Below are 26,686 nucleotides of genomic sequence, written 5' to 3'. Positions count from 1 at the left end.
GTTTTAATAATTAGAACATCTAATTATATTTTTATGTGTGTGGAGGTGGGCTCCACTTGTCACGTCAATCTTCAATTAGTGGATAATGATCTATATGTATAAAACTACAAAAATACCTTTCACACATCATCAATTTTAACAGAGTTTTGAATGGAGTTAACAATATGGGGCAAAGTGAGTCACCAATTCACAGTCAAGCGAGATAAATAGGTCACTTTAAATTTTGAAAGGTAATATAAGATTTGACCGTAGTTTCAAGTTACATTACAATAAATAAGCCTATTTGTAAACTGCCAAGTTATTGGGTTTCTTCTTGTTTCACTCCAATGGCTTATTGATGTGCCTGTTACATAACGGCGGTTTCTATCTGGTTAACCCTGCAACAAGAGAATCCAAGAAACTTGCAGAGATACCTGATGTCGGAAAAGGGTATTATTCCAGCCTGCGTTGGTTTTGGTTTTGATCACTCCTCTGGTGATTACAAGGTCGTTATGTTGTCATATTTGGAAGGTGGAATTATGTTCAGTGTCTACACGTTGAAAACTGGCTCTTGGCGAATGATTCAATGGCCATATCCCTACAAATTTGACCGCATGCAGAAAGGGGTGCTTCTGAATGGAGCCCTTCATTGGTTGTTGATGGACAGAGTTGGAGTTGAACATCGGTCGTCGGTGATTATATCTTTCAATTTAGCAGAGGAGAATGTCCGAGAAATTCGACTACCACTTGCTTCTATTGATACGAGAGATTATATTGTCGGGGCCTTCAGAGATTGCTTATGTTTAATACATAGTGGTGCTGATGGAGGAATGCACAATGAGTTTTGGATCATGAAAGAATATGGCGTGAGGGAGTCTTGGACTAAAATAAGGAGCCCCATCCCATATTCTGCATTACGACACTGGTTTCTGGAAGAAAAGTCATGATCTCTTGGTGTTCAGGGACCGATTGCTTTTGTGCAATTCTAATGGTCCAAGATTTAGGAATCTTTCAATCTCCGGATTACCTGAAGTTAAAGAAGTTGGGATATAATTGGAGAGCCTTGTTTCCCTGAATAATAATGTTGACTGAGGACAATGTTTAAGTACGTAGGATATAGAGGAGGATGTTAAGAAGATGAACTCACTTCATCTGTATCTATGGCTCCAAAACATGGAATTGTCATTCATCTCTACTATTTTCTTCGTATTCAATTTCCTTGGGGATGATTTTAATGTTTGTTATTTTTATTTTAGTGATGATTTTGCATTTTCGCATAAAAAGGGACTAACGCCTCGTTAAATGGCTTGGCTTGAACTAGATTGGAGTTAAGTCTAAGTTAGTCCTTATGATTCCCACTCCTCTTTATGGGACTCGTAATTGTTGCTCATTTTAATGAAATAGTCAAAGTCTAGTCCCACCCACCAAATGTGGCCATAAGACACCATGGCCAGACATTTATAAGTTCACCAAACAACCAACACACTAGGCAAGACACTTGTTGAAATAGTATATAACAGAAATGGCAGATAAATCGAGCGAGGAAGGCCATCAATTGAGATTACACCAAAATGCTACGGCTCTTAAACTGCAAAGCACTGCATTATGCCAAATGCCTAGTAATTTATTTGAGAAGTTACCAAAGAATACACAGTATACTCAATGTAACAATCGGGGTTTACACAGATAAGCACCCTGGCCATAGACGAGTGTCATCACCAGTTACATTGTTAAGAACAGAAAAGAATGAACTACATAATAAAAACCAAAACTTTCCGGAGTAAAAGGTCGCTACTCTTTCTAATAAATTTCTACAAGACTTGGCTTCAGTTCTTATAAGTCGTTTACATGTGGCTTCGCATTCTCCTGCAGTCATGTTATGTGTTACGGACATTTATCAATTGTGAAAAAATAGTATCCAGTATGGAAAAAATTAAACATTTATGTAAAACTGACAAGCAGGAAAGAACATGAAATCAAAATGATGCGATCTTTCATCCCTACTATGGTGTCAATTGTTTCAATTTTTAAATAGTTAATGTAGATTGTGTTCAATAATAATAATAATAATAACAACCATGTTGACCAAAACAATAATAATAACCATGGCCAGGGGCCATGCAGCCACCAGAGTTGCCTCTGGGTTTAGAGGGGCCCTCCTGGGCTATGGACAGCCATGGCTGGGAGATGGGGAAAATGGTGGAGGAGGAGAAGGGTGGAAGGGGATGGGAAGAGACGAGAGGATGAGAAGAAAAAAAAATTCTGTCAGTTTTTGGTATACAATAATTCAATAAAATTAGATGCGTGTGTTGAGCAACAACTTGAGTGCAAACAGTTTTATCAGAATTCAGAAATAACATTGCACGAGAGAATATACTCTGGCACAGGCAGCTCTGCATTCTCCAACAGACATTCCATGTCATGACACAGCATTCATGAACTGTTAAGCAAACACTACAAACTATAGAAAAAAAGCATATATCTAAACTGAATAGTGGGGAAAAAAATGAAGGCAGCCCTTATTTTTTGAGAAGAAGATGAAGGTCGCTGTGCTTGCCGCAAGGTAGAGAGAGAGAGACTCACTAACTATTACAGTATATCATTTACTGTCAATGGAATGAGATCCTAGATCAAATAAAGATTTCTAGATTAGAAATTAAATGAGGAGATATTTATTTGCATTGTAGACAAGAAGGTGCAACTTACCTGTGCAAGAACAAATTTCACTTATGCGAAGACACAGTAATCATCTACTGTTTACTTTTGAGCATATAAGAAGTCAAGTAAATAAAAAGTTTTAAATAAAAAAATCAAAACAATTACTCCAGCTGTAAGCTGAATTCACTTCTGTGGATAAACCAAATTTGGACTCTACGCCTAGAAATAACTGATAGAAAGATATCATATGACTCATATGCGACTAAGCATTCCCACTATAGTGGCTAGGGCTTTTCATTATAAGCACAGCCATTCTCTAACCTGCATCCTTGGTAATTTCTAGACCTTGACCTTCTACTAAGTAATTCTGAATTGAATCCATCATGACATTTTAATTTCCTTTCCCTTCTTTTGATTTTGAATTTCTTTCCTGCACAACTGTTCTATTGTCAGCTCTGATTGTGAAAGATGAACTTCATCAATAACATTGTCCTTAACACTCTAGGTTTTTCTAAATCTCGTTTTTTCCACCAATAACCAGATTTTTTCAACCAAAAGAAAAAATCATTTATGTACTTTTAGGGTTCTGATCACATGCAGTATTGATTAGTGAAATAGTCTGGGATTTCAGTAAGATATCTACTTTAAACCGAAACGAAAGAATTACAAGGGTCAATTAAGATGACAACAGGGAATCTCTGCAAATAAGAAACTTAATATAACTGAAGACATAAAGCAATAAATAAATAAAACCCCACAAACAAACATATTGTAGATACAAATTAAAAGTTTACCATAGGCAAAAACGAATGGTGTTAAAAAGACTAAATCATAGAAAAACCACTTACTATATAAATATGTAATTCCGCGTGCCACAGTTATCTGATGCTGGAAACAGAAACTCTGTTTATATTCTAACTTTGCTTGGAACCTGAGTCTAACAGAAGAAAAATCAGAAGAATATGCAAACCAAGTTATTAACCATATCTACCTAAGTTTTTGTTCCATCCTGTGGCCTGCTCAAACCAGTGGTCGCAGTCACGGACCCTGGACTCCCTGCTGAAGAGAAAAATGCTCCCAGAGCCTCTAGAAAGAACCTCTTATTAGGGACAATACCATCTTTGTCCATGCACTTCAGCAGTTTCTCTAGAAGCTCCTTCATGTTGGCTTTAGTGTACGCCTTATAAAGAAGTTTATATGTTGATACATTTGGGCGCACCCCAATACTATTTCCGTTCACAAAAAGCTTATCAGCTTCCACGGGCAAACCATTCATGCAGTAGACATCAAGCATCGCATTAAGCGTTGACACTTTTAGCTCCTTTCCAGAGTCAGCCAACCTGTCAAATACCTCCCTAGCTTTTGAAACACTATCACAGAACCCATACATCATGATAAGACTCTCATAGGTTATGAAGCTCGGTGTGTATTTCATGTCAATCATCTTCTTGAACACATCTTCTGCTTTCTCCTTAAGCCTTGCCTTCCCGTAATTTATGATCATTGAATTAAATGTAGGAAGTGTTGGTTTCTCCTTGGAACGAACTAAGCTCTTAAATACCTGTTCCATCTTATCAAATTGTTGTTTCTTCCCATATGAATCAATCAGCAAATTGAAGGTGATGATGTCAGGCTTGCACTGATTACTTTTCATGCGAGAAAGAACAGATTCCATTTCTCTGATATTCCCATTTTTCCCATATGCATCCATTACACCATTATACGTGTAGATGTCAGCGGAAGCAATGCTCTCATCAAGATCCTTAAACAAAGAGTTAACTTTCTCTACATTTCGAGATTGTGCAAAAGCTCTCAAAAGAATATTATATGTCACAATGTTGGGTTGGCACCGTTCCATCCCCTTCATCTTGTCAAAGTATCTGAGAGCTTTGTCCAAAGCCTTTGCTTTGTCCTTGCTGTTCAGGTGGGCTGAGATGAGTGCATTGTAAACAGAAGTATCAGGCCGACACCCACTATTACGCATCTCAGAGAAGAGCCACATGGCCATCCGAGTTTGGCCTTTCTTTCCCATAACCGAAATCAGTTTCGAATAGACACCATTATCAGCAACATACCAGCGCTGCTTTTGCATCCATCTGAATACCTGAGTGTGGGTTATGTAAGTGAAGCTACCTTTCATCCAATCATAATCGCTGCTAGAAAATGCTCAAATTGTAACTGAAACGTCTTAGTTCAAATTAGCTGTATATCATCAAGTTCACTGAAACTTAACTAAATTGTCCAGATATACATGTATTTTTCTCCTCCAAACTCGTAAAATCATAGTCAAGCTTCATGCAACCATGAGCTATTTCTTAAAACCCATAAAATTTATGTCATTGCCCAGATTTAACATGGAAAAACTATACTTAAAAATGCCTAATTTCTACAATATAAACACATGCCGTTCTATTCCCTATATATTGTAACATTCACAACGACTATATACGAAAATCACATCGTTCAATCAACCTTTCAACGATTATTGGGCTCCGCAAACCAAACCAAATAAGCTCAATCATAAAGTATATCAACGACCACAAACACCACAACAAAAATTTCAACAATTTCAAAGACCCAAAAGCTAAAAATGCAGAGATTGAAAAAAGAGCTGACCTCTAAGCACTGAAGCCACTCGTCACTCTTCCCAAGCTCTTCAAAAAGCAGAAAGCAATGCTCAGTTCTAACAATCCTAACGTACTTGTTGAGTGTCTTCAACAAGGGCTGTTTGTCACTGAAGCTCCTCATGAGCATACGAACCACCTCACGGACATCCGGGTCCTCGGTCTTCGTTCCCGGTTTTCTTTTGGGTCGGGTCGAAACGCAGGAAATTCGGGGCATGGGTCGCTTCCGAAGAAGCACGTGTGGAAGCCATGGCTGTGTAAGGTTGGAGTTTTGTGAAAAAATTTGAGCAAATGCCAATGTGGAGGGATGGAGAGAGTTCGGTGAGAGACTTAAGGGCATTATGGGTTCTGGGTGGGTCTGACTTTAGAGGGAGAGTAGGAGGTTTTAAGGGAAGAACATGGTGGAGCAACCTGGGCAACTTGGTTTTTGACTTGAAGGTTTCAGAGAGAGTGAATGAGAGCTCAAATTAGCAGAGAGAGGGAGAGAGATGAGGCCTGTGAGAAAGCGGATGAGACGGAAGAGCGAGAGATGCGGTTTTCTTTTCGTTTTTAACTCTTTTTTCAATAATTATTATTTACTTTTTGGTTTTTACTTTTAACTGGCTCAATGCTGGACCAAAGTGATATGATATAGCACCACAGTGAAAAAGTGGCTCAAAAATTATTTCACACTTTTAAGTGTATCCGGTTCTATTTATGTAGAATATAATTATGAGACAACCCAATATAATTACGCATTCAATAATGCTATTGGCACCAACTTGTTTACCAACTTTTGAATACCAACACATGTGGCACATGACATGGCAACCTATGTCATCTGCCACCTCTTTTATTTATATAACAAATTTTGTAATTAAAATAAATGAGGTGGCAGATGACATAGGTTGCCATGTCATGTGCCACATCTGTTGGTATCCAAAAGTTGGTAAACAAGTTGGTGCCCGTAGCGTTACTCTTATGCATTACCCTTTCTTAGTGAATGAGCAAAAAAATATGATGGACCTAAGGATCTTTAGTAGGAAAAAGCTAAAAAAAACATGAAAGTTATTTATCAAATAACATAATTAAATTAGTTTCTTTGGTATTTTTTAATAAGAGGTATAGTTAAGTCCTTTAATCGATTGGATCAGTTAAAAATTTCAATTCGGGTTCTTCGGTATGCTGATATTTTTGTTTGACAAAAACTTACTAAGAGCATCTCTAACCGAAGTGTCAAAAGTGCCACATAGTAACAGCTATAAATAATATCTCACATCACTGCAACTGAATTGTCAAAATTGATGTGTGTGAGGGCTTTTTCATTTCGGCAGTTACTAATGGGCCTGGGCTGCTATAAAGAGCCAAATGTATGAAATTGCTCATTGAGTCTGAGTTTAAGGATCAGACCCCAAAAGTGTTTCGAAAGGATAGCTAAGCTTTAGGAAACACCTTGGTCTTCTTCACCAATGAAACCAACAGTTGCTTACAGATAAATTCTTGGTTTGGCATGAGAAGCTTGTGGCATGGGAGCTGAGCATTCATGAGTTTAACATGAGAAAAAGAAGGCTTGGGTTTCCTATGAGGAACAGAGGCTTGAAGTAATGATTTCGTGAGGATTTGCTGAGGGGAGGGGGAGAGAGAGAGATAGATAGATAGATAGATAGATAGATGAATAGGTGCTTTGGGTAATTTTCTAGCAACTTGACGAAAGCTTCGTCAAGCTCTGGAATGACTTACTAGAGGAGAAAATGGGAAGCAATGGGAAAACAAGGCTTGAAATCGAAGGGTTCCAGAGATGAGAGGTGATGCTTGCTCTCTCTGAATATGGTTGCTTGCCTTCGATCGAAAAGAGAGGAAGAAGATAGAAGCATAGGTGGCTTTAGCATATTTCCAGCAGCTTGACGAAAGCTTCGTCAGGCTCCTGGGTTGCAAGACAGAAGAGAAAATGGGAAGAGATGGAGGAGTAAGGCTCGAAATTGCAGGGATTTCAGGGATGAGAGATGATGCTTGCTATCTGGATGTATGTTTATGGAAAGGGAGGAAGAATATGGAAGAACAAAGCATGAAATTGAAGGTTCCAGAGAGGATGCTTGCCTTCGATGAGTTGATCTGGTTGCTGGGAGGCTTGTAGCAACCAAGGTTTGTTTCGAGATCAAATATCCCCCCTTTTGCTGGGTAGAAAGTGCTTCCTTTTATAGGCGCTAAAAACCTTAATTTTGTCAAGCCACCCTCTCATCTTTTCCTTCACTTTCTTCCATTCCACCTCATTTGGTGAAACTTTCCTAGCATGAGCATGTAGGCATGAAGCTTTTTGGAGTTCCAAGACCTTCACACAGCTGGACTTCTCCATGTGGGTGAGAAGCCACAAACTTTTTCTTCTTGTTTTCTCACCAAAACTTGCAGAGGAAAGAATGGGTAAGGGTGCTTGGTCAAAAAGGTGATCAACACACAGGTTTGCTTGGTTTTGGTGGTTTGGTTGCGATCTGTTTTTAACAAAGATGCACGACGTTGAATATTTTATAAGGTGCTGGGCTGGGCTGTTTTGTTTCCAGCGGCTTGTGATTTCCTTTTTATTTCGTCAGACTGCTGGAAGCTTTGGCTGATGTAGGATTTTCTCACGTGTTATGGGCTATTAGCTTTTCTTAAGGTGATGGGCTACTAGGTTTTCTTTCATGCTTACCCATATGTTTGGGCTCAAGGAATGGGCTTGAGTTTTGGTGCTCCCAAGTAACCCAAAACTTCCACTCCTTGGACCATCAATGGGCCTCGTGAATACTCGTAACTATTTATACCACAACCCGCTCAGTAAGCCCCAGGCATTCGCATGGCTTGGGCCTACTTAAGCTTGTAGCGTGGCGTGTTGCTTATTTGCTTGGCGTGGCATGTGACGAACTTTCGCGTGCCCAAATCGGGTTTCTTCTTGGTAAGGTATCGCATTGGGCTGGGAATATATTTGGGCCTAGCCTTAGATTTTTTTGGGCCTCAACAATGTCGAATGAAGGCTGGAGGTTTAGCCGTTACTTTTGGCATCCCAAAAGCAAGATGTCAAATGAATATTTTATTATTTTTTAAAGATAGCTGGCTGTTACTTTTTTTAAATATTTTTTTCCTTTTTTATTTTTTTCTTCTTTTATCTTGAATGATTTGACCGTTACAAACTTTTACTTCTTTCTCTTTCCAACTTATTTCCTGCCGTTGAACAATTTTTTAAAACACACCTCTTTCATTTCATTTTCTTCAAAAAGCTATAAATAAAAATAAATAAATAAAACTTGTGCTCAAACACAATTCTTCTCTTATACCAAAATTTTTCTTTTCTTTTACAGTGAATTGTGAAGAACCCCAACATGTCTCATCATTTTCCCAATTCATCTTCTGATTCGACAGATAAGCACTTTTGGAATCTTGTTGATTCAGAGTCTAGCGAAGAACTAGAAATGTTGGAAGTGGTTGCCTTGCAAAAGGAACAAGAAAATATGGAAGGAGAAACGAGTAAACATTGTGGTGCCGTCCAAGGTCATGCATATATCGATCGTGGATGACTACAAGGGCACCAAAGACTCTATGATGATTATTTTGCTGAGAATCTTAAGTACTCTCCAGCTCAATTTTGAAGAAGGTTTTGAATGTGCCGACCATTTTTTCTTCGAATCCTAAATGCGATAGAAGATTATGACTCATACTTTGCCCAAAGAAGGGATCGAGTTGGCCATCTTGTATCACCTTTACAAAAGGTCATTGCTGTGATGAGAATGAGTGCTTACGGAGTTGCAGCTGGTGTTGTCAATGATTATGTGCGGATTAGTGAAACTACTTCAATTGAATAAATGAAAAGGTTTGTTCAAGCGGTTATTGACATTTTGGGTGAGAATTACTTGAGAAGGCCAAACAATGACGACATTTCTAGGTTATTAGCAGAAGGTGAGACTCGTGGGTTTCCAGGAACGCTTGGTAGCATCGATTGTATGCATTGGAAATGGAAAAATTGTCTGGTTGCATGGAAAGGGATGTATGCTCGTGGAGACCATTGTGACCCTTCGTTGATTCTCGAAGTTGTGGCTTCAAAAGATCTATTGATATGGCAGGCTTTCTTTGGATTTCCAGGATCACATAATGATATAAATGTAGGATGGCAGAGGTTGATTCCTCTGCAGAATGAAGAGAAGCATGGGCTCCACAAGAATACACGAGCACCTTGGACAAGCCCAACATGGCCTTTTTGTTGTTTCAAGCCTTGCAAGGTAATGGCCCAAGCTTAGACCACAAGCCTAACCCATGCTTAAGTACCAAACAGGCCTAGGTCAAGGCATGTTTGGGCCTTACAGGGTAAGCCCACTAAGACTAATCTTTGGGCCCCACGCCTCTAAATGGATCAACATTGCTCACCAAAATCTCCTTATTCACTGCAACAGGAGTAATTTAGGAGATTATGCTCACTCACTTTAGGTAAATATCTCACACATCCCCATAGTCAAACGACTAATTGAATTGACATGCGTATCAACCGGACTCTGGATTCCTAATCAACATTCTGCATGTAGTCTCTTGCAGCAATAAACTAGCCATCAACGAGTCATATATATAGCAAATCACTGCCATCAGTAGGAGGTAACTGTTCCTTCTACCAAGAAACCTTACTTTTTCCCATTGATTCTATTATCAAAACTGACTTAAGCATCAAAGACTCATTGGCTCACATTACACATATGTAGACTATAGACTTGCCTATGTCTTTACTTCTTGGTGGCACGGCAAAAACATCCTCTTGAAGGGTGGACAAAATAATCCGCCACATAGACAAATTCCCCAACATTACCCAACTAAAACATATACAATAAGCCTAACTCAAATATATACTCACCTAAATCATTTTGGACCTAAATTTAAGAAGTCCTTTTTTTAGGAAAGTTGATATAGATCCAAATTCCTATTATGGAATTGGGTTTAATCCTCGAATTTGGTGATTTTGATCCAAGTTCTCTGACTTTTGTGTCACATAAAATTACATTCCTTTTTAAAAATATTTTATGATGTAAGCTTTTTATTATTTTATTTTTAAAATTATTTTGTGTTCCAATGTTGTCCCTTATGACTTGAATACCTATTGCATAGGTATATATATATTTTCATATTTTCGACAATGTGTAATATTATTTTATGTACATTTTTTTTATAGGTAACATACAATTTTATTTTGTCTACTTTTATATTTAACTTATAGATAGTCTTCCAATTTATGTTCCTAACTTATAGGTAACACGATTTATCACTAAGTATTTTTCGTTGCTAATAATAACATTGCTTTCTCTCTTTTTTTCTTTAATAATTATCATTGTTTACTTTTTGGTTTTTACTGTGACTGGACCAAAAGAATAACTGGCTCAATGCTGGGCCTAGTAAGGATATTTGTAGGCAAAAAAAATAATAATAAAATCAAAGTTATTTATCAAATAACATAATTAAATTGATTTCTTTAGTATTTATGATCGATATCAATGGGCTTCTCTAACATTATTATTTTATTAATGATAATTATAATTACAAGGAGGAAGTTCTACAAATCCTCCTATCCTCCATTTACAAAAGAATGTTGCTGTTAGTTGTTTTTCAATTTTTAGTTTTTTATTTTATTAAGTTAAGGGAGCTGATTTCCCCACTCTCTTTTCCTTCACTTACACTCTTTTTTATTTTTTAATACTTTTTAATTAATTTTGTTCTTTTTTGTTCTCTCTCTTTTCTATTCTAAAAATAAAAAAATAAAAAAATAAAAAACCCAACCCCTCCTGTGTTGTGCCCAACCAGTACCCTCCCCTTGGCACCGTCCCCACCCAACCCCAGCCACCACCTCCTCTCTTCCTCCATTTTTCTTTCTTTTTCCATACCCACCAATCTCTCTGTCACTCCCCTTGAGATTTGGGTTTGTTTTTCAATTTTTTATTGATTTTGATTAGTTAACGCAGTGGGGGTTTGGATGGGGAGATTAATCTTGGGTGGGTTTGGGGTGATGGGGTGAGGGATTGGATTGGGGGTGGCTTTGATGGTGGTTGGAAGGATGTTGTGGTTGAACTGGGGTGGGGGCTGCGGTGAAACTGATGTTGGGTGTGTAGAGGAAGTTGGGTGGCTCAAGAATGGTTGGGACTTGGGTATGATTTGGTTTGGTGGGTTGGTTTTTGAAATGATTCTTTTGATTACTTGGTATGGTTTTATGATTTTATTTCTTGGAAGTTGATTTTCTTAGTTTGATTTGATCTGTTGGGTGAAGAAACAGAAGAAGGCAGGGAGTTGGGATTTGTTGGCCTTGCCAGAATCCAGACAAAGTGAGACATATAATTGTGGAAAAAGGAGTAAAGTGAGACAAAATGAGTTTTAGGGGCCAAAGTGAGACTCAAATACACTTCCCCATATAAAAAAAAAAAAAAAAAAGCCAAAAAAGTATTGAAAAATGAGGGCAAGTGAAAATAAAGTAAAAAGAAAGAAGAAATGATATAAAAGGGAAGTAAAAAGAAATTAATGTAGGGGAAGGGTAGAATAGGAAAGAGAAAGAACAAAAAATAACAAAATTGATTAAATGATATTAAAAAACAAAAGGGAGTGTAAGTGGAGAAAAAGGGAGTGGGAAAATCAGCTCCCTAAATTAATTGTTATATTAGGGTTAAGTGATAGGACACTTGTCAAACATTTAAAGAAAGGACATGAAGGGGACACCAAATTGGGGACAGCGGATCTGCTTCCTCTTGTGTGTGTGTGTGTGGGGAGGGGAAAAAAGGATATCCTCTAATTTCTAAAAAATTTGAATTTTCATACATAAGTGAGTTCGGCCAATTTTGGAATTATCATATCCATTCGAGTTTTGACTTCCCTTTTTTTGTTTTGGGTAACTTTTGGAATTGATTGGAATGTGCCCAAAGTGAACATTTTTGGATTGAAAATCAATTGGAGTGAGGTATGTGCATACATTAACACCCGATTAGAGTTTGAAATTGAAATTTAAGCAAAATCAAAGTACCAAAAATGCCTATAAGACGTGTTAAAATTTTACTGGATTCGTGACACCACGTTGGAATGTCATGTTGAATAGCATAAAAATTTCTCAGAAGTTGTGTTGCTAAGATTCATCTTAGAATTAATAACATAACAATAGGAATTGGATCAAATGAATGTATAAAATTTAAGAAAGGGAAAAAGAGTGTACCATATAAATACCTACCATTTATATTAATTACCTTATCTAATGAATTTTACTCACCGTGTCCGTTTGTAAACAATAATGTTTGTCCATAGCAGCAAATATTCTCACTATAAAAGCATGATAACTGCAAATGGTTCCTGCCATCAAACTCCGTTGAATGAAACTGAAAAACAATGAAGGGGTCATCAAAAGCAATATGGCAGTTTTACTGCGTTGTGCTTCTCCTTGCCTCAGCCTTTGCTCCAAGTACTTCATATTGGATCCGCAGAGGTCTTACAAAGGACTATGTGCGCATCATCAACAACCTCAACAACCAACAACTCCAGTACCAATGTAAATCCAAAGACGATGATTTTGGCCTTCGTAGTCTTCCGCCCAACGGGGAGTACGAATGGGGATTTCGGGTCAACCTCTGGGGCAGCACACTTTACTTCTGCAATTTCTGGTATTTGGACAACCATGCTGTTTTTGATGTGTTTAGAGATACTATTGATTTTCTATACGAATGTGGTGGAGCTCATTGCATATGGAAAGCCAAAGAAGATGGGATTTACTTGTTTCATATCCAAACGAAAGAAGATAAAAAAATGCATGACTGGGAAAAGATCAAAGCCTGAAAATGATATGTGCAGAAGTTAGTTTTGTTTTACTTAAAGGCTCAAGTATATGCATCGGGCATCAAATTATAATAAAGTTGTTTAACACAATTTCATCATTTGATTTCTTTCTTTTTCTCTTCGTTTTCGTCAGGTGAAGAAAACAAATGTAAAAAATGCTTATATATAATAGAGAAAACATAGACCATAGTCCAAAATACTAAAATCTGCAAGTTAGACACTACAGTCTTACAAACACAAATTATGTGATCATTTGTGAAGGCGATAGAAAGGAATAGCCAGTAGATGCTTGGCCCTTGGAACCGTAAGACCAAACTCCTCACTCATATCCAACTCATTTGGCAACATGCTATTTGGAAGCTCCCAATCAAAACAGTGCACAAGTTGTGCCACCATTAATTGGACCGTGGTAAGCCCTAATTGAATTCCCGGACACCTTCTTCTGCCAGAGCCAAATGGAATAAGCTCAAAGTGATTTCCCCTAACATCAATATTACTACCCACAAACCTTTCTGGTATGAACTTTTCGGCATCTGTCCAAGCACTTGGGTCTCTCCCAATTGCCCATACGTTTATGATAATGCGCGAGGCTTTCGGTATGTGGAAGCCATTGATGGTGCAATCTTCAATGGCTGCATGAGGGATCAACAATGGTGCCACTGGATGTAGCCTCAGGGTTTCCTTCACTACAATGTCTAAATACTCCAATTTCTCCAAATCTGATTCCTCAACCATTCTCTCCAAGCCCACTACATCTTCTAGCTCTTTTCGGACTTTCTTCATTACATGTGGATGCCTCATGAGTTCCGAGAGCACCCACTCTATCGTTGTTGATGATGTGTCCATCGAAGCCACGAGCATGTCCTGCCAAGCAATTCGCCATTTTTAGATGAAACTATATATACAAGATACCTAATCAAGGTTTGGATTAAAAATCTTCTAGACCATAACATGTTAGATTGTCTGACAATATATACAAGATACCTAATCAAGGTTTGAATTAAAAATCTTCTAGACCATAACATGTTAGATTGTTTGACTGCTATGCATATGTGTAGCTAGGTTCCATGTATAATTACCAATATTATGGCTTTGATATTGGAGCGTTCGATACGGTATTGAGATTCTGCAGACCCCATGATGCCCACCATGACATCAACAAAGTCCTTGGTTCGGTATTCATCCTTAGATTGAAGATGCTCATCAATGATCTTCTCAAAAAAGTTATCAAACGCCTTGTTAACTGCCTTCATGCGCTTTGTGAACCCTTGGAGGTCAAGTGGAGCAATACAAGGGATATAATCACCCAAGTTAGGGGCAGCTGCTAATTGCATACCCTCTTTGATCAGAGACTTGAAACCCCTCTCATCAAGCTCCTCATCCCTGTACTTCTTCCCCAACACCATCCGGCAGCTCATATCCACGCTGAGAGATGAGACTCTGTCACTTAGATCAATAGCAACATGTCCATTATTGGCAGCCTCTTGGATAGACTCAATAAACAGAGCGACCTCTTCTTTCCGCATAGACTTGAAGGAATTGATTTTGTGGTTGCTAAGTAACTCAAGGGTGCACATCTTTCTGATGTCGCGCCAATAGGAGCCATACTCAACAAAGCTTAAGTTCCTTTGCCCAAAAGAGAGATGCTTTGCACCTTCATGAGGTGGCCTAGTTGCAAAAACAAGGTCGTGTGTTTTGAGGAACAGCTCGGCAGCCTGCGGGGAAGAAACCAGAATGGTGGGAACAAGACCTAACCGCATATGCATGATGTCGCCGTATTTTCGGGCTAGTCGATGAAGATCCCGGTGAGGGAGGTCTCCTAGCAAGTGGAGGCTTCCAAAAACAGGAAAACCTCTTGGACCAGGAGGTAACCTCTTCTTGTTCTTCCAACATGCTTGGAGGATATGAACAAGTACAAGCAACCCAACTGTTGCCCAAATCCAAACCATTTGCTCTCTTGTGGGGGGTGGGTGTTTGAGAGAGGATTGGGACGGGGAAATTCTGAAGTTGTTGCTGAGCTAAGTGTTTATGAAATTTATCTCTATTATTGTTGCTGCCTTACCCAGACTTTAAATATTATTGTATGCTTTTCAGATTAAATAAGATTGTAGAAAAAAAGCATTGGAATTGATCAACTGGCTGTCGGGTTGTAGAGATCATTCCAAGCTTGTAAGTGATGATCACGTCACATTTCGAGATTGAAAAATAGATTGGGAGGCATATCCGTTATAACTCCAATGAGATTGCATTCGGTGGTTCTGTTTGATATGTAAATTATGTTTTTTTCTTCTTGGACAAAAAAAGAGTTTCTTTCTTTTAATAGTTTATTTATTTAATGGCAGCGGAGGAAAAGAGATTCCATTTTCAGATGACCTCTTATTTTTATCAATTAGTTGGATAGTGTTTTCTTTTTGAAAAGAAGAGAAATTAAAGCAAAGCCCGAAACATTGCATATATATCATTGCACCTAGTCAACGGAGTTTAGCCTAGTGGAAAAAGGGCTTAACTTGCAGATCATTGGTCTCACCATAGAGTTCCGGCCAAATTTTCACATATAATTTGTTGAGAATTTAATTTTCTAGTATTTTTAATTGAATTCAAATGAGGGTGTACTTCCTTATTTACATTGTAAACTTAAGTAAATGAAGTAATATAAAAATAAATTAAGTTTGGAAAAAGGTGGGGGTCTCCAACCAATGAAAACGTTTAAGAGAGTTTAGTGGCTCCTATTTTTTGGGGGAGTTGGTTATTCAATTTTTAATATAAATATTCTGCATAAAAGAAGAAAAAGAAGAAAGAGGAGGACAGAAAAGAAGGAGAAGACGACAGAAGAAGAAAATTGTTGCAGAAGGAAAATTGCAGGAGCACAAATACAAGAGGAGACATTTTCACAGGTAGATGGATCCTGTCAATTAATTCTTGTTGGGTGGCAACCCTAAAATCATTCTCTTGGATGATGAATCCATATTGGGTGGCAACCCTTAAATGATGAACAACAAATCCATGAGAGGATTTCTGTTTAAACAAAGCTCTGCCGAGCAAAAGAAAATCCTTTGAAATGGATACAAAATATTGGATACAAAATCCATCATGGGTGTGTAACCCTCAATCAAATTCCCTGAATGGTATATCCATTTTTGGGCATAAAACTCATTCAGTGAGTTCTCAAGAGCACAAATCCAATTTGGGTACAAAACCCACGAACATAATCATGGAGGGATTTAATCTCACAGCAAATAAAAATCAGCTGTGTGCACAAAAAAAGAGGAACAAAGCTTGAAAAGGGAGGCCACGTTTGTGCAGTCTATCCTTTGAATTCTTCATCTGGGGAGGATAGCCACGTTCCTGTTGGCAACTTCTGGTTGCGCAGCAAACCAAAAGCAAAGAAAAAAAAAGCTAAAAAAGAGAGGAGAGGAATTGGCTTGGTGTTATGTATGGCAGTAACAAAAAAAAAGGGAGAAGGCTTCCACTGAAAAGAAAACAAACGGAAGAAGAGTAAAAAAAAAAAAAGGAAAGTGGCGTCAGCCACTTTGTTTCAAAAGGAAGAGGAAAGCGTCAGCCACTTTGTTGAAGTTGGAAGAAAAGCAAAACAAAGGGAACAAGGACCATGGGTTTGCAGAGAGAAAAAAAAAGGGGAAAAGGACAAAAAGAATCTGAAACCTTTTGATGTATTGCGGCAGTTTCTTTTTTTCTCTGGCTCTCTCTTTTTGTTTGCAAAGGCTGTGTACAGATTGTGACTTCGTGTATCTTTTTAAAGACTGAACAGTAACAGTGTTTGCTTTTAATTCAAACTGATCACAAGTATTCCAGATAAAGATGGGATTGCAAGGTCTGATTTTACTTGGAAACAAACTCTGCAAAGAGTTGGATAGCTAATCGCCTGCTGGACCAAAGTTTTTTTTTGGGGCTCCATGCTCATGGGCTAACTATCAACAAACATCAAAAGCCCAAAATAGGATCATGGGCTGTCAGAGAATAATTATTCATTTACTCTCAGAAGCCCATATAATTAATGGGTAACTCAAATAATTACCCATTAAATTTCCTAAGGCCCAAAATTTCTATCATATGGTTAATGGTTTAATTCAACAACCCTCATAGCCATATTTGGGCCCAATTGCAAATAATGTCAATTTTAGAAAATTAGTGGGTTAATCAAAATTGCTCATTAATTTTCTAATACATTGATAAAAAGGAAAGTGGTACAAAACCATCCAAATTTTCCCATGGGTCATCTACCTATGAAAATTCCAATGAGATTAAATTCAAATATCTCAAACACAAATTCTCAATTAATGGGCCACACTTACCCATTAATTTCAAAATTTTCCTATGTGATACCTACCTATGAAAATCCCCAAATTATCTCAAATATACAAATTCTAAATTATTGGGCCATACATACCCATTAATTTCTAATTATTTCCCATAGGTCATCTACCTATGAAATCTTCAAATCGTCTCAAAGACACCAACTCTAAATTATTGGGCCACACTTACCCATTAATTTCTAAAAGTTCGAACTACGTTGGTTTGATCCCTTTAAAAGGGTACGTAGGCAATCTAGAGATTCAATCTAGATGCAACCATCCCAAACATATTTCCATATCGAATCCCTGATTTATTCAGCTAAATTCACTCAAACTCCTCAATCAAACCCATTCAAATTCTTCGTTTTGTGATGAGTCATTTATTCATCATGAATCTTTGAACTACGAGTGGCTTGATTCCCGCAAAGGATACGTAGGCATCCTGAGGTTGGACTTGGGAGCAACTGCAAAATCAAACACACACGTTCTGTTTCTTTATGATGGAATCAAAGGGTTTTCCCTTGAAGCAAGGGATTGTAATTAAGAGACTTGTGTCTCGAATGGGTCGAACCTAAAATAATAAAACCCCATTATTTAATTAGTGGTGGTGAAATTATATTAGGAAGATCACCATTTTCCTTCAACAGGCCGGGGGTTTCAAATCCAAAGTTCAAGCCCTACCCAATCTTAAAACAAACTGGGCCGAGCAAGCATAATCATTGGTTTAGGCTGGGTTCGGCCCATGGGCCTCAGGCTATCTACTTCACCCCGCAAGCCAAATGATGATTCTTAGTCTCATGTTTGAACTCTCATGACACATTGGTAATGTATGTTTGAAAGACCCACTCCCATTGTAGTTTAGATTACCGCTTTTATTCAAATAATAAATCATTGCACGCATATGTTGGCCAAGGCGACCACCCATCCATGCAGGCTCTCTAGGTAATTTTTATTTTTTTTTTCCCATGTCATTACATGAAAACAAAAAGTTGCTTAACATCATTGTTCAAGATGGTCCTAACTTAATAGCATTTTCTAAAAAAGTTGAAACTAACTCTTGGTATTTGTCTTTTTTCAAATATTGACAGAAATCTTAAATTTGAATCCCTCATCTTTGTTGATTAAAAGATCAAGCGAATGTTAAATTTTTAAGAACATAATTTAAGTCAAAATGCATTAAACCTCCTGGGGGTTAATATGTAATCTACTCATCTGATAATTTATGTCTTGATATTAATAGAGGTTTCTTGAATTCTAGATCACAAGTGACATGACAATATTCCGACCAAAACAAAGAAAATTAACATTATAATATTGACTAAAGAGTTCTAGTCTTGATGATCTCTGTATAGATTTAGATTTAGTCTAATGGTAATAAAAGAGGAAGTGATCACCAACGAAAGACTATTAGACGCCGCCTACTTGTGCATCAAGAATCATTTATCTACGTCTCTTCATGTTCATACTCTTTATTTTTTCTTTAATCCTCAAACTAATTATTAAAAAAAGAAAAAATCAACGACTTCCTTGAAAAGGTCTTAAAATGGAGTTTCCTCTCCTCTGATGATACAGTTATTTTAGACTTAAAAGGTTTGACTGAATTCTACAAAGAATAATAGAATCCTATTTGAAAAGCCCACATACAAATAGTCTAGGTGTTTGGAAGATCTAAACAAAGTATATAAATAGAAGAAGTATAGAGAGACATACCTACGTCTTAAACACACTCAGCTAGATATAGCTCAACCATTTGAGATCATATCTCCAAAAGAGCAATGGTTTGGATTTGGGCAACAATTGGGTTGCTTGCACTTGTTCACATCCTGCAAGCATGGTGCAAGAACAAGAAGAAGAGGTTACCTCCTGGTCCAAGAGGGTTCCCCATTTTTGGAAGCCTTCACTTGCTATCAGGGGAGTTCCCTAACAAGGATCTTCACCGACTAGCCCAAAAATATGGCGACATCATGTACTTGCCCTTAGGCCTTATGCCCACCATTGTTGTCTCATCTCCACAAGCTGCCAAGCTGTTCCTGAAAACACACGACCTTGTGTTTGCTAGCAGGCCACCTCATGAAGGTGCAAAGCACATCTCTTTTGGGCAGAGGAACTTGAGCTTCGCTGAATATGGCCCGTATTGGCGCGACATGCGGAAGATGTGCACCCTTGAGTTGCTCAGCAACCACAAAATCAACTCTTTTAAGTCCATGAGGCGAGAAGAGGTTGCTCTCTGTGTTGAGTCTATTCGAGACGCTGCCTATAAGGGACGTGTTGCTGTTGATCTGAGTGACATTGTCTCATCTCTCAGCGTGGACATGAGCTGCCGGATGGTGCTTGGGAAGAAGTACAGGGATGAGGATTTTGATGCGAGGGGTTTCAGGTCTGTGATCAAAGAGGGCGTCCAATTGGCAGGCGCCTCTAACTTGGCTGATTACATTCCTTTTATAGCTTCCCTTGACCTCCAAGGGTTTACGAAGCGGATGAAGTCTGTTAACAAGGCGTTTGATGTGTTCTTTGAGAAGATCATTGAGGAACATCTTCAATCTAACGATGGGGAAAGGACTAAAGACTTTGTTGATGTCATGGTGGGCTTCATGGGATCCGTAGAATCTGAATACCAAATCGAACGCCCTCATATCAAAGCGATAATAACGGTTAGTATACACAAAAACTTAAACATATGGGCATGGTGGTATTAAACACTAAATCCTTGCATCATTTTAATTATTTGTCCTTTTATTCTAGCATTGCTCAAAGTAAAACGAAATCGTTTCTTGTGAGAAAATTTAACATGTCGAGGTTTAAGATTTGTGAATCTGAACCATTAATTAGGTGGAATTTTGTTTCAATTGATCAGTTATACATGTCCCTTTTGTTATTTATCATGTGTGTATAGTTTTGTCTGTGTCTGTTACACCACTTACTGTAAAAAAATGGCAAATTTCTTTGCAGGACATGCTGGTGGCCTCCATGGACACGTCATCAACAACGGTCGACTGGGCACTGTCCGAGCTAATGAGGCATCCAAAAGCAATGAAAGAAGTCCAAAAGGAGCTAGAAGATGTTGTTGGATTGGAGAGAATGGTAGAGGAATCAGACTTGGAGAAATTGGACTACTTGAGCATGGTGGTGAAGGAAACCCTGAGGCTACACCCAGTTGCGCCATTGTTGGTTCCTCATGCAGCCACTGAAGACTGCATCGTCAATGGCTACCACATACCCAAAAAAACGCGCGTTATCATAAATGCTTGGGCAATCGGGAGAGACCCGAGTGCTTGGACCGATGCAGAGGAGTTCATACCAGAAAGATTTGAGGGTAGCGACGTTGATGTTAGAGGAAATCACTTTCAGCTCATCCCATTTGGCTCTGGCCGAAGACGTTGCCCAGGAATTCAGTTAGGGCTCACTGTGGTCCAGTTAATGTTGGCACAACTTGTCCATTGTTTTGATTGGGAACTTCCAAATAACATGTTGCCAGAAGAATTGGACATGAGTGACTCGTTTGGCATTACTGTGGAAAGGGTCAAACGTCTAATTGCTATTCCTTCTTATCGACTTCACAAATGATCATAATATGTCTACAATGCCTCATTTTGTACTTTTAATATTTTGTTGTGTCGTTTCTGTTTTTCTAATAAATACCACTCTTGTAACGCGTTACATTTGTTTTCTTCACCTGAAGAAAATTATTATGAAAAAAATGGAATAAATTAAATAAAATTGCGTTATGTACTTAAGTTGAGGATCTCTTTCTCCTTTGGTTTACAACTTGGATAAATTTCTTCAAACAAGATACAAATAAGCAGACTATATTTTGTAAACATCAGGCACCCCATGTCCCAATCTTTATCTGTAGATTTTTTTATTCTTTTTCTTCTTTAGGTGACATTGTCTTATGGGAACAATCTTTATTATCACAAGGAGAATCATGAAAACAAAAAAACAATAAACAAAACTACTTAAACACTCATCTGTTTATATTGATTGAAAGAGAAATTCAAAGCAAAACCTAGATCCAACTCACCCATAACAAAACCACAATACAATAATACTTGTTATTGAAAAGACAACAAACATGGTTTTTACCAACTAGCTATTGGTCCAGAGGTATTTTTCATTTCAATGTTGAAAGTGATTCCAAATTCGATTCCCCACTCTCCATTAACAAAAAGGAAAGAGCAAACAATCATAGAATTGAACTAAAAACATATTTCAAAAAGTTCTGGTTAACTAAAGCAGGGTAACTGAACTAGCAACACTTTGAACCCACTATAGAAGAGGAGGAATAAAATTATCGTCTCAATCTCCGATATCTCAGTAGTTGGGATAACTTTTGTAAAAGAAGAAGGTTTCAAATTCAGACCTGAAAAGAATACGAAATGTATTGTTATTTGTATAAAAATGGTTACAATATATTTTCGGCTATCCTCCCATACACTTTACAGAGAAAGATAAACTTATATATACAAGTAAAACCCTAAGAGGGAAATTCAGGAAGGAAAGTATGTTGTGATTTATCTACGACTCTTCATGTGTTTACCCTTCTTCTTTTTTTTTTCTTTTTTTCTTTAGTCTATCAAATCGAGTTTCCTCTCTTCCGGTGGTAAAAGAAACCATGTAAGGAACACAATGACATGATCCGTGATTTATCAGTGGCTCACTCACTTTGGCCACAAAAGAACAGTGGCTTTTGTTAGTATGGGCCACGAATTGATATGTGGCCAATTTTGAGGTTTTCTAGAAGTGGTATATTCTAAAGAGAAAATTATGAGATGCAAAAAAGAAATAGACAAAGGCAGAAGAAAGATAGCTAGAAAAGGAAAGAGAGAGAGACAAAAATGCTATGTATACCGTATCGCTGAATGTCTTTATAGACAACTTTCCAGAAGAGAATTGAATTAATGAATAGGACCAGCTGAGGTCTGTGCTAGCTATTGCATGCTGGCATGTACGATTCAATTCTGATGCTTCATTTGAAATAGTGCCTTAGGATATTTTATGAATGGTTGTAGATCAAGAAGCTTGTGATTTTCCTACAAAAAATATGGGCGATTTGAAAAGCCCAAATACAATTCTAGGTGTTTGGATCTTCCACGCATCCTCGTTCATTAAACACAACGAAAGAAATTATACAGAGTAGAGATAGAGAAACTTCTCTCCTCTCAGATACACTCATGGTTTTCAAATCATGATCAATTTAAGCCTTCCGTTAAGTTGACTATTTGGTCATATGTTAATTAATACTGTGTCCACTATTAGATATATGCCCTAGAAGCCAATATAAAAATAGAATATTATAAGGATATAATATAATTAATATAATCAAAGGGGGCATGAATGTTACTCTAAGATACGTAATGTACATGGATAAATATATGAATGGAAAGCAGTCTAAAGAAGTTAGATTCACTAGACCTTTCCATCATAGAAATATTGAATCCTAAACTACTCATGGTCATAGGATCACCAATTGGATAATGGTAATCCGTAAAGACTGGTACACATTATCTTTGCTCAATTCAGAGTTCACTAAAGGCGATCAACTTAAAAATTCTTGTATGGAAGTCTTACTCACAAGTGTCAAACAAAGAATTCTAAAGTTACGATAAAGCAAATTAGTCCTTGAATTTGAGACATTACGGTTGTCTATGTATGAGTTGTTTGTCTTTGAGAGCACCATACAGTCGTATCAAAAGGATGTGACTTAAAGGTGTTCCTCATGATACTCAGCATATACATAGAGGTATGTGAACGTATGACAGGGAATCTCTACTCTTAGTAAGAAGAGAGAATAATCTAAAGATATGATTCGTTAAATCTTCGGCCAAAGTATAAGAATGTTTGCAATTACATCTAAGAGAATCATATAACCTAAAGATGTCATGTTAGAAACTTGACACGAGTTAACCATATCCCAATAACACGACATAGAGTATTGTAATAGAGAAAAAACCGAATTGCATTGTAATCACAAACTGACTAGGTTCAATAGATGAATTCTATTTAGCTTGGGTGGCCATGAGAGGGTATGGAGCCTTGAAAACTCCACGAGGAGGAAAAGATCAATAACCAGAAAACCTTCCTCTCCCAAAAGAATTAGACATAGAACCAGAGCGCCGAGCATTGGCATGAAAACTAGAATGAGATACAGGAACAGTCGAGTTGGAAGTAACTAGTGCCTGTATTGCGATAGCCAGAAGAAGTATGACCAATCATGGCCACCATAGGAGTATGATAAGTTGAAATGCACGATTCAGCAGATTGTTCAGTAATTAAAACTTGAGTATGAAACTCCTTGAACGAAATGGAAGTATCTCAATATCTCGAACAATGAGAACTATCTTGATCATATCGTACTTGGAAGGTAATCCATTGAGGGCTACGATGATGAGACCATCATCTGAAATTGAAACTCAAGCAATGGACAACTAATCCTTGATATATTTGAGACGCAGAAGAAATTTATCGATTGAATCACCACCTTTCTGAGTCGTCTGCAACTCAGTTTGGAGATGATTGATCCGAGCACGAGACATGGTGACATAGCGATTGGAGAGGCTCAACCAAGCATCACGAGTAGTTTTACTACTGATAACATATTCAATCATGTTGTCCAAAAGTGTTGCAATCAGAAAGCTCAATAACACTTTATCAGCCCAAAGCCACTCCTTACACTACAAGAAAATTTAGTATTTACGGCGTGCATAGTGTGGGCCGTAAAAAATTACTTTTTATGGCGTGCAATTTTCTCGCACTGTAAATGAGATTTCCCCTTCCTTTGCTACGACGTGCTTTTAGTGCGTGCCGTAAATTTTGGGCATTAGAGCAACTCCACCCCTTGGGGCAAAGTCTAAGGCAAGGGCAAGCTAGGGCAAGCAAGGGCTGACACTATTCACGTGAATAGTGTCAGCCTTGCCATTTGTGGTTCCACCCACAATGGCAAAGTCTAGGGCAAGTCTAGGGCAATTACTATTCATTGTACTTTATTTCCTATTTTTTTATACTTTAAATCATTAATTTTGATAATCTTTTGTAATTAAATTTTCGGATAAGATTTTCGGATGTGAATCTCGGTTGCCACGTGTCTTATTCCAGATAAATTTTTTGGATATTCATTAATAAAAATTATAATCTCAGATTTCCGATAAAATTTTCACTCTCTAAAATATTGTATGGAGAAGAAATTGTATGAAGATTTGGTGTTGAAAGTAGATAAAATGGTTAGGTATTTATAGGGAAAAAATACATACATTTTTGGTATTTTTTTAAAAAAAATTTCAGAATTTTTTTCGAATTTTTTCGGATTTTTTAGGATTTTTTTTAAATTTTTTTGGTGCGCTGACGTCAGCGAAACTCGGGCTCGAGCCCAGTCTGATTTCGCCCTTGGGCCTGCCCGGGCTCGTGGGACCCGCAGCTTGCCCGGGCTGGATTTGTTGCGCTGGAGCTGGACTCAGACTCCTTCTTGCCTTTTGCCTGGGCCAGCCTCTAGCGCTGGACTTGGCCTTAATGGTGTGCAAAATATGCACACCATAAAAAAAAGACTACATTTATGGCGTGCAAAACATGCGAGCCGTGAAATGCCCCTCATTTAATTTTTGTTGCCCGCGAAAACACTTCCTTTTCCCCCCTTAGAATTTCTTATTTCAGAATACTCTCCCTCAAATTTTTTTCGCGTAGCATTCTTTTCTTCTTCCCTAAATTTTACTCTCTCTCTCTCTCTCTCTCTCTCTCTCTAACCAAAAACCCTCTCTGGCTCTATCTGACCACAAATCCCTGCGATTCTCTCTAACTCCAAACCATCTACCATTCTTTCTCATCTAGAAATCCTCTTGGTTCCCAAACCCTTTCAGGACTACAATCTCAAGGTAACCCTACCTCTCTCTATCGCTCTTTTATTTTTCAGATTTTATCAAAACGTTCTTTCAATTTAGCTTTGCGGAACCTCACGGCTGCACTCTCAAGTTGGTTTTACTAAATTTTATGGAACCTCACTGGGTATGAAGTTCCAAATTCTTTCAATTATTTCAATTAATGTGCAGATATTACAAAGTCTTAAATTCTTTCAAATTTTAATTTAGATTTAGATTTTTTTATTATTTAAATTTTGCAAGAATCTAATGGTGCTTTGGTTTGTTTTTAGAAGAGATATGCCATGTGATTGGTTGAAGTTGTAGAAAAAGCTAGGTGAGAGGACAGTGGGAGAAAGGTAAAAGTCAGCTCCTTATGCACTTATACACTTATTTTTAATTTTGTTTTATTTATTTTTCTGCTTAGTTCAATTTTTCTTTTTCTGCTTAATCTCACCCACCCACTTCACCCATTTTTTTCCAATATTTGTTCCTTTGGTACATGTAAGTATACTTAATTTCCGCTTGCATTTAATTATGTTTCTTTGTTATTAGAAATTGTGGTTTTTCCCTTTTATAAAATTCTTATTAAAACTTTTATATATAAATAATAATAAAATAAATATTAGACAGTAAAGTAAAATAAAGAGTCAAGTAAACAAATAAATAAAACAAGTTAAGATTAAGAAAGCAAGCCTGGTATAGTGAAAGCACGTCAAAGACGCTGTCCTAAAGCCTTGTAGCCTCCCCTACGTGCAGGTAATAATGACGGTCTACAAGACTCCAAGATACGACCCCAATACACGCAGGCTTAAGATCCGCTATGAGCACGTTCACAAATCGGATAGAAAACTCCAAGCCACAGAACCGTTGCCAAAAATAATATAGAAAGTATGGAATATGTGAAAGTATGAGAATAGAGAAATCTGATTGTAGTGTTTTTAAATGTGAAGGAGGAGAGGCCTTTTATAGGCATCCAAAACTCAAAACCTCCAAACACATTTAACCATAAAAGTTGGTGGCAATGAATAGAAAATAAAAACTGAAAATTAAACAATTTGTAACTCCTATAATAAATAAAAAAAAAACCAAAAATTAAAACAGAAAATAAAATAAAAACGTTTTAAAATTTAAAATCCTTTCAAATAATAACAATCCCCCACAAAAAGGGTTTTAAAATTTTAAAATTGTAAAATATAAAGAAAATATACATATGGGCAACATAATACTATGCAATAGGTGTAAGTGCCTTCCGGGCTTGAACCTTCAGTTAGTGATGATAGTTTCCATTTGAGAAACCTGAGTGTACACAGTGTACACAGTATTGAACTCGGCACCTTTGACCAAACTTCAACATATCCCACACATAGTATTGGCTAAGGCTTGGAAGCGGGGTAGCGCTATTTATGGCCATGCGCTAATCTTGATTTTCATGAGAGTTGCTAGAGAATAGCCCAAATCTCACAGTCGCGGCCTCACGACG

General features: G+C 37.6%; 5 protein-coding genes across 6 annotated transcripts; 3 read left to right on the top strand and 2 right to left on the bottom strand.

The window, feature by feature from the left end:
* The first annotated feature begins 284 nt into the window (after positions 1 to 284).
* On the top strand, positions 285 to 1,208 carry LOC117625713 (F-box/kelch-repeat protein At3g06240-like). Its single transcript, XM_034357248.1, has one exon. It carries the CDS (start codon positions 417 to 419, stop codon positions 924 to 926), a length of 510 nt encoding a protein of 169 aa, XP_034213139.1. The 5' UTR covers positions 285 to 416; the 3' UTR covers positions 927 to 1,208.
* A 374-nt stretch (positions 1,209 to 1,582) lies between these two features.
* On the bottom strand, positions 1,583 to 5,773 carry LOC117626768 (pentatricopeptide repeat-containing protein At4g39620, chloroplastic). 2 transcript variants are annotated; one of them, XR_004585628.1, is made up of 3 exons: positions 5,254 to 5,773; positions 3,486 to 4,741; positions 1,583 to 1,845 (listed from the first exon to the last, which is right to left on the bottom strand). XR_004585628.1 is itself a non-coding variant. In XM_034358604.1 (2 exons), the coding sequence occupies exons 1-2, from the start codon at positions 5,599 to 5,601 to the stop codon at positions 3,629 to 3,631; spliced, it is 1,461 nt and encodes a 486-aa protein (XP_034214495.1). In that variant the 5' UTR covers positions 5,602 to 5,773; the 3' UTR covers positions 1,583 to 3,628. The 2 variants fall into 2 exon arrangements, 1 of the variants encoding a protein (XP_034214495.1); XM_034358604.1 differs by having other exon boundaries at positions 1,583 to 4,741.
* A 6,832-nt stretch (positions 5,774 to 12,605) lies between these two features.
* Positions 12,606 to 13,049, top strand: LOC117625492 (S-protein homolog 2-like). The gene has a single exon (XM_034357040.1). It carries the CDS (start codon positions 12,606 to 12,608, stop codon positions 13,047 to 13,049), a length of 444 nt encoding a protein of 147 aa, XP_034212931.1.
* A 249-nt stretch (positions 13,050 to 13,298) lies between these two features.
* LOC117625491 (cytochrome P450 71AU50-like) lies at positions 13,299 to 14,998 on the bottom strand. Its single transcript, XM_034357039.1, has 2 exons — positions 14,129 to 14,998; positions 13,299 to 13,913 (listed from the first exon to the last, which is right to left on the bottom strand). The coding sequence occupies exons 1-2, from the start codon at positions 14,996 to 14,998 to the stop codon at positions 13,299 to 13,301; spliced, it is 1,485 nt and encodes a 494-aa protein (XP_034212930.1).
* Positions 14,999 to 19,089: 4,091 nt separating this feature from the next.
* Positions 19,090 to 20,992, top strand: LOC117625743 (cytochrome P450 71AU50). The gene is made up of 2 exons (XM_034357284.1): positions 19,090 to 20,010; positions 20,309 to 20,992. The coding sequence occupies exons 1-2, from the start codon at positions 19,135 to 19,137 to the stop codon at positions 20,921 to 20,923; spliced, it is 1,491 nt and encodes a 496-aa protein (XP_034213175.1). The 5' UTR covers positions 19,090 to 19,134; the 3' UTR covers positions 20,924 to 20,992.
* The last annotated feature ends 5,694 nt before the right edge of the window (positions 20,993 to 26,686 follow it).

Source organism: Prunus dulcis, chromosome 4, assembly GCF_902201215.1.
Source record: "Prunus dulcis chromosome 4, ALMONDv2, whole genome shotgun sequence".
NCBI classification, from domain to species: domain Eukaryota; kingdom Viridiplantae; phylum Streptophyta; class Magnoliopsida; order Rosales; family Rosaceae; genus Prunus; species Prunus dulcis.
Note: the sequence above shows the minus strand (reverse complement) of the source record. Positions and strands in the feature narration are given on the sequence as shown.

Coding starts and splice junctions, on each gene's coding strand:
- LOC117625713 (XM_034357248.1), top strand. CDS start 417: ATGTCGGAAAAGGGTATTATTCCAGCCTGCGTTGGTTTTGGTTTTGAT.
- LOC117626768 (XM_034358604.1), bottom strand. CDS start 5,601: ATGCCCTTAAGTCTCTCACCGAACTCTCTCCATCCCTCCACATTGGCA. Junction 4,742..5,253: donor AGTGGCTTCAGTGCTTAGAG/GTCAGCTCTTTT, acceptor ACCCACACTCAG/GTATTCAGATGGATGCAAAA.
- LOC117625492 (XM_034357040.1), top strand. CDS start 12,606: ATGAAGGGGTCATCAAAAGCAATATGGCAGTTTTACTGCGTTGTGCTT.
- LOC117625491 (XM_034357039.1), bottom strand. CDS start 14,998: ATGGTTTGGATTTGGGCAACAGTTGGGTTGCTTGTACTTGTTCATATC. Junction 13,914..14,128: donor ATATCAAAGCCATAATATTG/GTAATTATACAT, acceptor ATTGCTTGGCAG/GACATGCTCGTGGCTTCGAT.
- LOC117625743 (XM_034357284.1), top strand. CDS start 19,135: ATGGTTTGGATTTGGGCAACAATTGGGTTGCTTGCACTTGTTCACATC. Junction 20,011..20,308: donor ATATCAAAGCGATAATAACG/GTTAGTATACAC, acceptor ATTTCTTTGCAG/GACATGCTGGTGGCCTCCAT.